This window comes from Sinocyclocheilus rhinocerous, unplaced genomic scaffold, assembly GCF_001515625.1.
Source record: "Sinocyclocheilus rhinocerous isolate Xijiao unplaced genomic scaffold, SAMN03320098_v1.1 scaffold232, whole genome shotgun sequence".
NCBI classification, from domain to species: Eukaryota; Metazoa; Chordata; class Actinopteri; order Cypriniformes; family Cyprinidae; genus Sinocyclocheilus; species Sinocyclocheilus rhinocerous.
The window spans coordinates 1,213,298-1,227,001 of record NW_015641295.1 but is presented as its reverse complement, the minus strand read 5'-3'; the positions used below and the strand labels follow the sequence as shown (position 1 = coordinate 1,227,001).

Below are 13,704 nucleotides of genomic sequence, written 5' to 3'. Positions count from 1 at the left end.
TTTGATGTTCACTCACTTAGCACACGCATCATTTGGATTAAAACTAAATCGTAAAAATAAAACCATTCATAGGGGCATTCACTATAAATGTCATTTATTTTTAACCTTATTTTTAACCTTAATGCGCTAGGCTGTACTGCTGTCCTCTCATTCTGCACCAGTACAAATACGTGCACGCGTTGCGCGTGTTTTGCTTGCTTGAGTGTTTCTGCATTATATGAGTGGCTTTGGAAAATAAACCGCAGCACGTTTCAGATGAAAAAACTATTTCTGAAAATATCACAGTTAGGAGATTTATAACGAGTGGTTATTACAGCAAAGCGCGTGGTTACAGTACTAAGCCGCTGCAATGGAGCAGCTCTAATGCTGTAAATATTGTCATACTAACAGTTGTCTGAATTATTTTGGTTGATTGTAATCCTTTCTATCAAAATTATCTAATATTATCAAGATTAATTTGTTCCACACAGTTTAACTCTGAGTTCATGCAGTATTTTATTACCATTTTCTAAACTATAGCGAATAAACTGTGATAATGTGAGAAATGTTGAAGGTGTCTGAATAAATTTAGGTTTGACTGTATCTATTTGATAAATGAAGTTAACCAACTAACATTATACATACCCTTTTGGTTTCTATACCCAATATTAAAAAAATGTACAAATGCAATAAAAATATCGGTATCGGTACTCGGTATCAGCAAGTACCAAAAATAAAAGTATCGGTATCGGGCGAGTACTGGAAAAAGTGGTATCGGTGCATCCCTAGTTTTCAAGGATGGATCTTGTTGCTGGTTACGGAGAATGACTAGACTTACAATTCAGAGGTCAACATCTGTTCAATAAGACACTTATGAGTAGATCCTATTTTATTTTTATTCTTTGGTTTGAAATTTAGGTTGAAAAGTGCTTGTTGTTGAAGGTGCAGCTTTTTTGTGAGACAGGATCGGTCATGTTTTATGTCTTGTGACTGTTTTTACCCTGGAAGCACACATTCCCAACACTGTAGCCTTTATCTCTTTGTTGACTTTCAGATGATTCAAACTAGTGTTATAATAGCTGTTTTAAACAAATAATCTATAAATAGATTATTCTCTAGGACATTCTGGTCTGTAGATATGATTTGGGTTCCTTTTTAAAAAAAAGTAACAATGTACATGTACATGTCTGTTGCACAAGGTGAAGGAGGAGTTGCATGTCATAGTTAAAGAAGTAATTCCTATACCTCTTGTTCCTCATACCTAAACTTCGTGTTGCTTTAATAAATCTAATAATAAATTTGTTGATCCAGTTCATATATACCTGCGTGAAAGATTTGTTTATAAATTGTACTGATCCAGTCTCAGCAGGACTGTTATCACTAAATAACGACTTACATTTCAGTCTGTTCATCATAAAAAGCTTTCAGAAGACTTGGAATATGACGCAGGTCAAGTCACATTCATTTATATAATGCTTCATACAATCTAGATACAATCTAGATTGGAAATAAACAGTGTTATATAAAATTCATCAATTATAGAACAAATTCAATTTCAGATGTAAAGCAGCTCTAAAAAGACAATAGAGTCATTATTCAGCTCAATTTAGCTCAATGTTGTTTCAATTCAGTTCAATCACTGTTTATGTTGCAAAGTTCATCAATTATGAAATAAGTTCAATTCAGCTATGAGCAGCTCTGCATTAGACAACAGTGTAATACCAAGAAAATAAAATAAAGAAAGAGCGAAAGATCACAACACTCCGGTGTAAAGACATTTATTTATGTCATTCTCCTAGACCCTAGACCTGGGACGTAACACGTTATTCAGCTCAAGCCTGCCAGTGGTGATTCAGTTCAGTTCAAAGTTGTTGCAAAGTTTGTGTCACTATCCAGCTTAATTAAGTTCAAATTGTTTCTCTCATCCAATAGTATCAATGTAGTTAAATCGATAATATTACTGAATATTAGGCCTATTTGTTTTTAAATCAATAAGTCATGTATACTTCCTTTAGGATATCTTTATGGTGCTTTGTGTCCTTTGTGAAGCCTGAAAGCTCTGTTCCCCATTCACTGTTGGAAAAGAGTAACCAGTAAAGAAGTAACATTGGATTGGAATGACATGAGGGTGAATAAAGGATGACAGAATTCTAATTTTGAGGTCAACTAATACTTTAATACTTACGCGTAGTGGTTTGTTCAAATCCCTAACTCTAAATATTAGTGAGCACTACTAATGATGCATCATTGTGTGTGTGATAGTGTGTGTGAATATGTGATTATGTGTCTGTGCTTTGGTTGAGACTAACAAGGACCCCCAAGGCCCCAGTGATGTCGGCTCCCTCCACCTCATTCCCACCTAGCGTTCCCCTGGCCCTGTTTTTTTCTCACACACATGCGATCTTTGAGTAATTGATAATCCCAAACCTTTAGCCACTCTGCCTCCAGAGAAATCCTACATCTGGACTGATCCTGTGCCTCACTGTCACACACACACACAAGTGCACAGAGTGATTCATGACCTACTCATTCAGTCTGTCTTTAGTCTAGTGGCCCTGATGACCCAAGCCATACAGGAGAGCCGCTGATGACGTGCGGCTAGAAAATCCTGAAATGTGCCGTAATTCAATAACAGAAGAGGAGGCTGCTTGAATGTGTAGTTTGTGTCCAGCTCGGCGCCAGACAGGGAACGTCTGGACACATTTCTAACTTCTAAGAATTCATTAATACATTCAGTTAATTTGTCAAATTAGTTACAGTATAATAGAATTTGCCGTTTTGTAATTGTATTGGTTCAGTGTGGTACATTGCCCAGCACACCATTATTAAACCATTAATCCATTATTCAACATGAAAGAGCATTACATTACTTCCGTAATACCATATTGACGAATCTGTGTGTGAAACATAGGCAGGATTTTATCCATTGGAAATTGATTGAGTGATGAAATTGGTCGGTTGGGGTAGGTCGGAAAGGGTAGATTGAAAAATAAAAGAACTTGATATCAATTCAAAGATTGTAACATTTTGTTGAGAAAATAAATAGTAATAAATAGGACTACGGATGAAAATTAGAAAATGTATCTAAATATGGCACATTTTGAATGTTGTTATCTAATATTAATGTCTATTGCCCTGATCAAATTAATAAATAAACAAATAATACGCCAAAATTGCTTTTGTAAATTGGTTCCAAATTGGTTTCCCAAACATCTCTACAGCACCATTAATCAAGAGCAGTGTCTATTTATTTTGGTTTCTGTTTTTTTTTTCCAAAACACGTTTTGCTTTGTGTTGTTTTGTTTGGTTTGGTTTAATCCTTTTTTGTCCTTTTTTAATCTGTTGATTCTATAATGGTGTGCCCAGCTATAGGGTTGTGTAGTTAAGGGGCTATATGCACCAGCCAAGCAGCCTTCATTGAGATAAATGGGAATGCTGACAGCTTTCTTCAGGTGTTCAGACCTCCTTGGCTCAAAAAGATGTTCTGAAAGCGCCATAAAGTCACAGTAGAAAAAATCAGTCTGTGAATGGCTTACGTAGCTGTGTCTGCACATTAGGCTAGGATAAAGTGAAAGTATTCATTGAAAGGAAAGCTCTGTTCAAAACAAGTTAAGCTCTATTGACAGCATCTGTGGCATGCTGCAGCCACTGAGAATAATTTATATGAAATTGTGGGTAATGCCTTACCTCATTGTAGGTGCATTACTATAATCATTTTTGACAATTTGACTGTCACAATAAGGTACTTATTAACATAAGATCAAACTGCTGATATCTGCTTTACTTTTCATGCTGAATTGAGAGTTTTCATTTCAGTTTACACAAAGGATCTGGAGATGATATTTGCCCACAGAGAACTGGACAGAAACACATATGCAAGTCCCTGCATTGATTACCAAACATTTCCATCTGGGAATACCAGAAATGGAAGGAGTATGACGTGAGCATAGGTACCCTGTGGCGCAAAGTGGAATTTTACCCTCCCTTAGCTGCTCAGCAGAACCTGGGCAGAGAGACACTTCTAGGCTCTGTTCTAAAATCTAGATCTTCCAATGTAGGAAGCATTTTAGGTAGCACTTTATTTTGATAGTCCACTTTACTTACTACAAGTGACTTTGTAACTACATATCAATGGGCAGTCATTAGAGTAATAGTAGACTGTCTGCTTAATATCTGCTAACACTGTATTTTGATCCCGCAACAGACATTCTACTGACTATAAGTAACTTTGCAAGTACATGCCATCTTGTCTACTAACAGTCTACTAATACTCTAATGAGAGTTAGTTGACACACAGTGTAGTTGCAGATTAATGAGAGTTTGTTGCAAAGTTACTTAAAGTAGCGAAATGTCTAAAGTGGACTATTGGAATATAGTGTAACTGCATTTTGAGACATCCCAGGTCTGCTAGAAACCTTTCAGATATAAGAAAATCCCATAATGCATTGTGACAAGTTGCACTTCTGAGAAGTGCATCAGAAGTGTTAATTTGCAGTGTTAATAGTTATTAAAAGTACTACTGATGTCACTTTAAACAATGTGGGTCTATTTTACCCATATTTGTCTGTACAATGTAAAACCTAACAAATGTCCTAAATAACACTTTTAGTTGACTTTACTATGGACAACAATGTATTGATTTTAATTGTAAAAATCTAGTAGTCTTTACTATTTGCATACTATGCCTCTGTTTCTCAGAAAACATCCCTAGGTTACGTATGTAACCATGGTTCCCCGAGGGAACGAGATGCTGCATCGAAATGCAATGGGACATTCAGCGTGACCCCGTTCTGAATCACATGTGTAATCAGTCCAATGGATCATCATCAGTCCAATGGATGGGTGAGCCGTCACGGACGGTGTGACGTATAGACCAGTAAACTTAAAAGCACGTGCTATGGAGACAGCAGCAGCTTCTGGAAAAAAAAGGAAGCACTCGCAGGGATGCCGGAAGTGTGGCAATGAGACACAGCGTCTCGTTCCCTCGGGGAGCCATGGTTACATACATTACTAGGGATGTTCCCCTTCAGGAACTTGAGCTGCATCGAAACGCTATGGGAATGAGAATGCTCACGCCTCCAGAAATCCCTGCCTAGTGTGGAAAAGCACAGCTAAGGCGAGAGAACGGAGGAGCCAGGAGTGGCACGGACATCGAGGTCATAGAACCTCATGAAAGTGAGTGGCGTGGACCAGCCCACAGCATTGCAAATGTCCGGCATGGGGACACCCGACAGGAAGGCCTTGGAGACTGCCACACTTCGGGTGGAATGAGCCTTGACCCCAAGGAAGAGGGGAGACCAGAGGACTCAAAAGCTAGTGAAATGGCATCCACGATCCACCGGCTGAGGGTCTGCTTGGTAGCAGGAATACCCCTGTTGGAAGGACCATAGCACACAAACAATTGGTCAGACTTCCTTCACAGGGCAGCTCTTTGGACAGATGTGTCCAGTGCTCGCATGGGGGGGCTCGAAGGGAGGTTTGCAGAGAGCCTCCAAGACCACGGCCAGGTCTCACGGAAGGACACAAGAGCGTACCGGAGGCCTCAGCACACTGCGGAGGAAATGTGTAACCAGGGGGTGTTTCCCCACAGACTGACCACCAAGAGGGGCGTGGTAAGCAGCTATGGCCGCTACGTAAACCTTCAAGGTGAAGTGGGCCAGCCCTGCGGAGAACTGGGCCTGCAAGAACTCCAGCTTTGAACCAACCGGGCAGTTATCTGGGTTGAGCTGGTAGTCGCAGCACCAAGAAATGACCAGATTCCACTTCAAGGCATATAGTTTCCTCGTTGAGGGAGCTCTGGACTGGAGGATGGTCTCAACTTCAGTTAAGAGACTGGAAGCTATGAGTTGTGCCCCCTCAGGGGCCACTCCCACAGTTTTCAAAGCTGTGAAAGATGGTGCCCCCCGCCTGAGAAAGGAGGTCCCTCCTGACAGGAATCTCCCATGGAGAGCCGTCGAGAAGGGACACCAGGTCAGAGAACCATACTCGGCCCGGTCAGAACGGGGCCACTAGCAGAAGACAGACCCCGTCCCGGCGCAGTCTCTCCAGAACTCCCGGGAGCAGAGCAATCGGGAAAAAGCATACAGATGAAGCCTCGGCCAAGTCTGTACCATGGCATCCAGTCTGAGAGGAGCTGGATGTGTGAGGGAGAACCAGAGGGGACAGTGCAAGGTCTCTTGAGTCGCAAACAGGTCCACCTGAGCCTGGCCGAACTACCTCCAGATCTGCTCCACCACCTCGGGGTGGAGCCTCTATTCCCCGGGTCTCAGCCCCTGTCTCGACAGGATGTCTGCTCCCTGATTGAGATGCCCAGCGATGTGAACTGCTCTCAGGGAGAGGAGTTTCCTTTGGGCCCACAGGAGGATCTGGTGCGCCAGCCTGTAAAGGGAGTGCGAGCGCAGACCTCCCTGGTGGTTGATGTAAGAGACCACGGCTGAGTTGTTGGTGCACTCCAACGTAGGGTGGCCCAGTGCTGAAACATGGCCAGCATCTCCAGGCAGCATCTCCAGCATCTCCGCTCCACAGACCCCGGGCTGAGCGGCCACTCATGACCACTCCCCAACCGGTGAGGGAGGCATCCGTCGTTAGCATTACATGATGACAAGGAGCTCCCAGCACCGGGCCCTGAGACAGGAACCAAGGCTTTCTCCACATGTCTATGGCCCGAAAGCATCGCCACGTGACCTTGATCATGCAAAAGTGGGTTGCTCCTCGGGGAAAACCCCTTGGTCCTGAGCCACCACTGTAGGGGCCTCATGTACAGCAGGCCAAAAGGTATCACATTGGAGTGACCGGCCTTCTCTCACTCTCGTGACTGCTGTGAGGATCGACTCGATCTGAGCAGTAGACAGACGTGCCTGCATTGTGGTCGAATCCCACACCACACCCAGATAAGTGGTCCTCTGTAATGGAGAAAGCACACTTTTCTTGGCCTTTAGTCTTAACGCCAGCTCTTTCATATGGGCGAGAATTACATCTTTATGCTAAACCACCATCTGCTCAGATTGAGCTATTATCAACCAATCATCGATATAGTTCAGTATGCGGATGCCCTGGAGTCGCAGCGGAGCCAGAGCAGCATCCCCACACTTGGTGAAAGTGCGGGGTGAGAGTGCCAGACCGAATGGAAGAACCCGATATTGGTAAGCTTCGCCCCCGAAAGCAAACCTTCGGAACTACCTGTGTTGAGGAAAAATGGAAATATGAAAGCATGCGTCCTTCAGATCTATCGTGACAAACCAGTCCTCGGACCTGATCTGAAATACGACCTGTTTGAGTGTAAGCATCTTGAACATCAGTCGCATGACTGAGCGGTTCAGCTGACACAGATCTAGAATAGGACACAACCCCCCATCCTTCTTTGGAATGATGAAGTACCGGCTGTAGAACCCAGTCTCACTGTTGAGAGGAGGGACCACCTCGATGGCCTCCTTCCTCAAGGGAGTGTTTACTGGTTCCATGACCAGAGCCTGCTGGGGGCCCACCAGGGTGAAGGCGCAAGGCGGAAAGAAACCACAGAGCATGCTTTCGATCCCTGGGTGGGGGCACTGGATCTGGTGGCTGAGGAAGAAGAAAGGGACTCGCCCATCTCCATTCCCTCCACCAGATCAATCTGCGATCCCCACGACTGCCGCCGCTCTGCCTCGGCAGAAGAGGGACCTGAGCCTCGAGGAATGCTCCTCAAAGAGAGCCCTCCGGGAGCGAAGAGTCCGCAGCGAGAGCCTCCCTCGAGAGCTGACTCGGCGTGCTTCGCTCCCAAACAAACAACACATAGACTGTGTGTATCCCCGCCCGTAATGTAGCATGGGCAGGGAGGAACACACAGTCTAAATTGCTGCTTGTTCTTGCCCTTGTGCTTTGTCAGGGTCTTTTGCTTTAGACATGCTTGGTGCAACGTGACAAACAACAATAAATAGGACACACACATAGAGCTCTTACTGAATGACAGAAGCTGCCGCTGACTCCACCCCACGTGCTTTTAAGCTTCCTGGTCTCTATGTCACCCTGTCCGTGACGTCTCACCCATCCATTGGACTGATTACACGCGTGATTCAGAGCAGGGTCACGCTGAATGCGTTCCCATAGCGTTCCCATAGAGGTTCCTGAAGTGGAACCCTAGTTAAGATAATTTGATTTGTATGTGTACCAATTTGTCAAGCTAGTTTCTGGTTCCCAGCCTGCTTTGCTTAATAATTTATTAATAAATGTTTAAATTAAGTATTATTGTATGTGTTTTTGCACAAGATTAATATAGGAGGAGATTTGTTAGTGTTTAAAGGTCTGTTATGTTTGGTATTAAAAGGGTTTCATTTTTTAAATACAAGTGAGAAATTCCAGGTTGTGGTAAATTTTACAAAAGTAACCTTAAAATTAATTAGTTGTTGAAACTAAAAAGTGTTTTATTTTGCTAAGGCAGTCGGTTTTTAAGGCAGTCGGTTTGCATGCTTTTTTAAAGTAAGGTTAACTAATTAGATTTTACAGTGTACACTTTAAAGCTAAATTTAGAGTATTGCATCATTAGCTTAGCAAAATGCTATCAGCAAACTATTTTGAAATCTGTTGTGACAAGGGATTTTTGTCTGACATGAATGTTGCTGCCTGTGTGGAGTGTACCAAATCAGTCACTCGTTGGTTCTTTAAAAAAGCTGCCTATGTAGGATCTCTGTCTTCGAACGGACCCACTTACACTATTGAGTCACACATGAAACAATCACATTCCATTGAGACAAACTGAGGAGCCCCTCTGCAGCCAGCTGCGGTCGTAAAACTCATGCAGGGTCAGTGAAGTGTTGAAGCAGTTCCTGTACTATCTAGCGTATCGTCTCAAGAGACTCAAATAAAAAAACAGTGCTTAAACCCGGCTCGCTGGACGACCCTTGATTTAAAGTGTAAACTATCAGATTTGAATTCAGTTTTAATCAGGTTGACTCAGAATTTTCAGATTCGAGTCCTTTCAAAACCTGAGCTAGAAATAAAATTAATGATTAATTCCCTTATAGAATTAACGACTTACAAATGAGTTAATTTCATTACACCTATGTAGGCAGTAAACAAAAAGCCAGGAACTCGGCCATATCATACAGTTGGTTTGTGAGAAGCAACGGCAGGAGATACTGCCATTCTTACAGGCCTGCAACGGCAAGGGACATGGATTGTGCTGAAAGTGCACAGTGTGAGATTTACAAGATTATATGAATGGCTGTTTAGGCATAGTGCCTGCTAATGTCAAGTGGGAATCAAAAAAGATCAGCAGCTTTGACACAGCATGATGCCATCAGATGCTTTTTAACGGCACAGCTCTGCTGTACTGTGCACGGCTGCCTATATCCACCCACAAATCGATCCATACGGGCCTGTAATATATCAACCATATTTAGGTGAGCTGATACGAGCGATCTGACGTGGGGAACAGTGCCTCCCCCACCTTCTTTCTTCTTATTTGTCTGTGTCATCAGTCAGAAAGTGCTATCGCTTCACCCAGCATGGTTCTGCTTATGAGAGTTCGAACTGCTGATCTGTCCTCTAGTCTAAATGTCCATTCACACTAACAGCTAAAGGACAAGGAAGTATGAAATCGAGTTGGGCCCTGTCCCAAAAGGCACAGCTCATGTGTACTTCTGGTCTTGAGGACTTACAGTGGCCGCCATGTGCTTGTCCACATGAAGTCCACAAGACATAGAGCAGTGGTTCCTTTTTGACTCCAAGGCCCCCATTGTCCAAAACAATATTTGAAGCCCCGAATTAACTTTATTTGAGAAACAGTATTTGAAGCCCCAATTTATTTAATTTTAATTTTTAAAATGTTTTATTTACTGATACTAGGAGCTACTACAGTCATGGCCAAAAGTTTTGGCAGTGACATAAATTTTGTGTTTTGCAAAGTTTGCTGCTTAAGCTGTTGTGGTGTTCATTCACATTGTTTCTAGATTATTGTGTAGAGTGATCAGATGCATTTCAAATAATTGCTAAAAGCTTCATTGGCCAAAAAAATTAACTTTTCACAAAAAAACAAATTTCACTGTTTTTGATCCTGACACAAAATGACCAGCTAACATTAATTGACTAATCATATCAGCAGCACATGTGAAAGTGTGAATGAGTACTAGTCAGGTGAAATCACTATCATACTAATTAGACTGTAAGAGCAGACTGATTGCTATAAAAGGAGGGAAGAAGCGCTTCCAATCATTGTGTTCTTGTTAGCAATGGTTACCTCCAAAGAAACACGTGCAGCCATCATCGCTTTGCATCAAAATGGCCTCACATGCAAGGAAATTACTACAAAGAATATTGCACCTGAAAGAACCATTTACCAGATCATCAAGAACTTCAAGGAGAGAGGTTCGACTGCAGTGAAGAAGTCTTCAGGACGTCCCATAGTGTCCAGCAAGCGCCAGGACGTCTCCTCCTGAGGAGTCAGCTACGGAATAGTGTCTCCAGCAGTGCAGAGCTTGCTCAGGAATGGCAGCAGGTTAGTGTGAGAGCATCTGCACGCACAGTGAGGCCAAGACTTTTGGACAACGGCCTGGTGTCAAGAAAGGCAGCAAAGAAGCCACTTCTCTCCAACGTCAAGGACAGACTGAAATTCTGCAGGAAGTACAAGGAATGGACTGCAGAAGACTGGTGCAAAGTTATTTTCTCTGAAGAAGCTCCCCTCCGACTGTTTGGGACATCTGGAAAATCGATTGTTCAGAGAAGAAAAGGTGAACGCTACCATGAGTTCTGTGTTGTGCCAACAGTGAAGCATCCTGAAACCATCCATGTGTGGGGTTGCTTTTCAACCAAGGGAGTGGGCTCTCTCATGATGCTGCCCAAAAACACTGCCATGAATAAAGAATGGTATCAAAACGTACTGCAAGAGTGACTTCTTTCAATGATCCATGAGCAATTTGATCCAAATTTCGCAATCCATGCATTTTCCAGCATGATGGAGCACCATGTCACAAAGCAAGAGTGATAAAGAAGTGGCTCGAAGATCATTACATTGAAATTTTAGATCCGTGGCCAGGCAACTCCCCGGATCCCTACACAGACCATATATACAGTATATGTATGGTCCAGAAGTCTTAGGATCACATTTAAAAAATAGATTTAAATCCGTTTCAGGAAACAAAAGAAACTAAAACTTACAATGATTTTTTTTACACTTTAAACATACCAAAGTGTGTTTTTCATTGTTCCCCGAAAAATGCATCAATTTCTTTTTCTTTCTTTTTTCTTTTGGAATTGGTGTGATTGGTCTGTGCATGTGAATGTTTTCTGCCAAGCATTTGCACTTTTTTCTCAGTTAAAATTTATTTAGCAAACTATGTATTTATTAAAATTTTATGTTAATCACTTGCTGATTGTTCTGTGGTGTAATCTAATAGCATAAAGACTGTTTATTCACTCGAGTTGTGGTCATAGGTTAACATTCTACTTGCTGAATCTGCAAAATATTACTAAGAAGGGTCATACAAATTGTATGTTAACTTTTGAGCACAACTGTACCTGTGAGCAGTCTGATGTATGTGGCCTTGCCTGCTGTTGTGAGTGAGCTGTAATGCTTGCACAGTCTCCTCTGAGAGGACAGTGTTTATCTGTATCACTTCCTGTGTGCCACACTGACTGAGCTTCTTTCTGAATGGGGGAAGCCACTGAGGAAGAGTTTGCTGAACGTCTCCAGGTTTCTGCAAACTCGCTGACCTCAGATACAGGTGTTTTCTCAGGAGAACAAGAGGAGATGGCGTATTCACAAATTCTCCTATTTTATCCCGGTTTATCTGCATGTGTTCATAGCTGTGTAAGTCATTTGTTTGTAGGTAGATGGAGCTTTTGCAAGCCTTGTATTTGAAGTACATGCCAGGGCTTAGGTTTCAGTTTATAAAAACTTAGATTTGTACTTTGAAGCTTGATTTTTGAAGCTTGCATAGCTTAGAAAGAACACTCATCACTGAAGTGAAAAATTGTCAGTTGGCTGCAGTTACTCATTGAATGTTCCTTAACACCGTGTTCCAACCAGGCAGGAAAAAAACTGTTTTTGTCTTAATCAGCTGCAAATGTGACAATTGGAAAGTAACATTTTGTTGGTTGCTTGGTTTCTTATTCTGTTCTGTTTGACTCTCATCGGCCCAGAATTCTTCAGGGTTGTGTATATTGTTCTGACTGCAATACAGCATGTTTTCCTTTCAGACAGTTAAAATGTATAGCGTGGCACGCAGTTAGAACATTGGAGTCAGTTTCAGTTTACACATCAAGTTGAAGTTTGTGTGTTTGTGTATGGAGCCGTTGCTCATTTGGGTTATGCAGGTTTTATCCCGTTTCTCGTGTTTTACTGTTTTCTCTTTTCTATTCCTCTAATTCGTTTAGTTCATCTAATTAAAGACACAACATAAACATAAATTAAATAAAGTAAAAAAAAAAAAAAGCTAAAATGCACAAGACTTTATATAAGTTTTATACAAATAAAGGGACATTCTGTCTGGTCATCCAAGTGACACTGTGTTAAAGTATGCTCACCTTCATCAGTTTTGACTTGGTTTTCTTTTGTATTTCAACAGATGAATCTTCAGCTAAAGAAGTTAGCAGGGTAAGTGAGGCATCAGTGTGTGTGTGTGTGTGTGTGTGTGTGTGTGCGCGTGTGCGTGTTTCTTTAACACTGTAAAGCCTAACAAATGAAATGATTGTTTTAAATGGATCAGTTTATTGAATATTTAGACAAAATATTATATATATATATATATATATATACACACACACACACACACACACGTGTATATATACATATATATATATAGAGTAGTACATATATATATATATATATAAGAAAATAGTTTTGCATATGTGTTTGATGTGTCAAGATATATGGATATAGTGGATATAGTGATAAAAAAAAAACATGATTTAAAATTTTTTATATATTAAAGTTGGTGTATGGGTAATCAAGTAGATCAAAATGTAGTCCACCAAATGTTCATCTTGAAATATTAATAACAATACAAAAGTTATTCTTTAACCACAGCTTAAAGGGGAATTATATTAAATGGCCTTGTTTTACTTGCTGAAAAAGTATCAATCGAATGACAGAAGGCATGTAGTAGACTTTGTACAACAGGTTTTTCAGCAAAGTTTTGAACATGTTGATTATTTAGAAATGTGCATCAAATATGATACCGTAGGCGTTATATATTTAACCTTAAAGCCATAGGCGGAAATCCCAGGGGGGTCGGGGGGGACAGGACCCCCCCATCTGAGGGTTGTCCCCCCTAAAAATATGATTAAAAACCACGCTGTGCATTGTAAATAACGTTGTAAATAATAAAATAATGTTTTATACTTTAAATAATTGTGCAAGTAGTAAAACAACACAAACGGGGCAAAAATGTGTTTTTAAGTTTAGAAACATTTTGAGTCTCCCCCTCCCTTGCCTCACAGTGCTTTGGTCCAAATACCTGCTTTCCTCCTTTACATCACTTACACACACACTTACACACACACAAGTCCAGTGGGAGAGAACAAAGTCAATAGTTGTGGAACTCCAGTAAGTAAGGCTGTCAAGACTATTTTATTCACTTAAACATCGGATAAAGTGATTATTTTCTCTTTAATACAGATGATGCCAATGTATTTTTCGATGAGTCAGCTATATTAGCAATAATAACTTTACCTGCTTGTGGGAAAGGTTTGCCAGGTTTTCATAACAAAACCCGCCCAATTGCTACTCAAAACTAGCCCAAACTATCCGGT

General features: G+C 41.4%; 1 protein-coding gene across 3 annotated transcripts in view; it reads left to right on the top strand.

The window, feature by feature from the left end:
• The window catches only part of LOC107754764 (cAMP and cAMP-inhibited cGMP 3',5'-cyclic phosphodiesterase 10A-like), a 79,333-nt gene that overhangs the window by 30,903 nt on the left and 34,726 nt on the right, over positions 1-13,704 (top strand). For all 3 annotated transcript variants that reach the window (XM_016571346.1, XM_016571347.1, XM_016571345.1), the window contains exon 3: positions 12,519-12,547. In XM_016571346.1, coding sequence (XP_016426832.1) covers positions 12,519-12,547 — 29 coding nt within the window. The remainder of the gene's footprint in view (positions 1-12,518; positions 12,548-13,704) is intronic.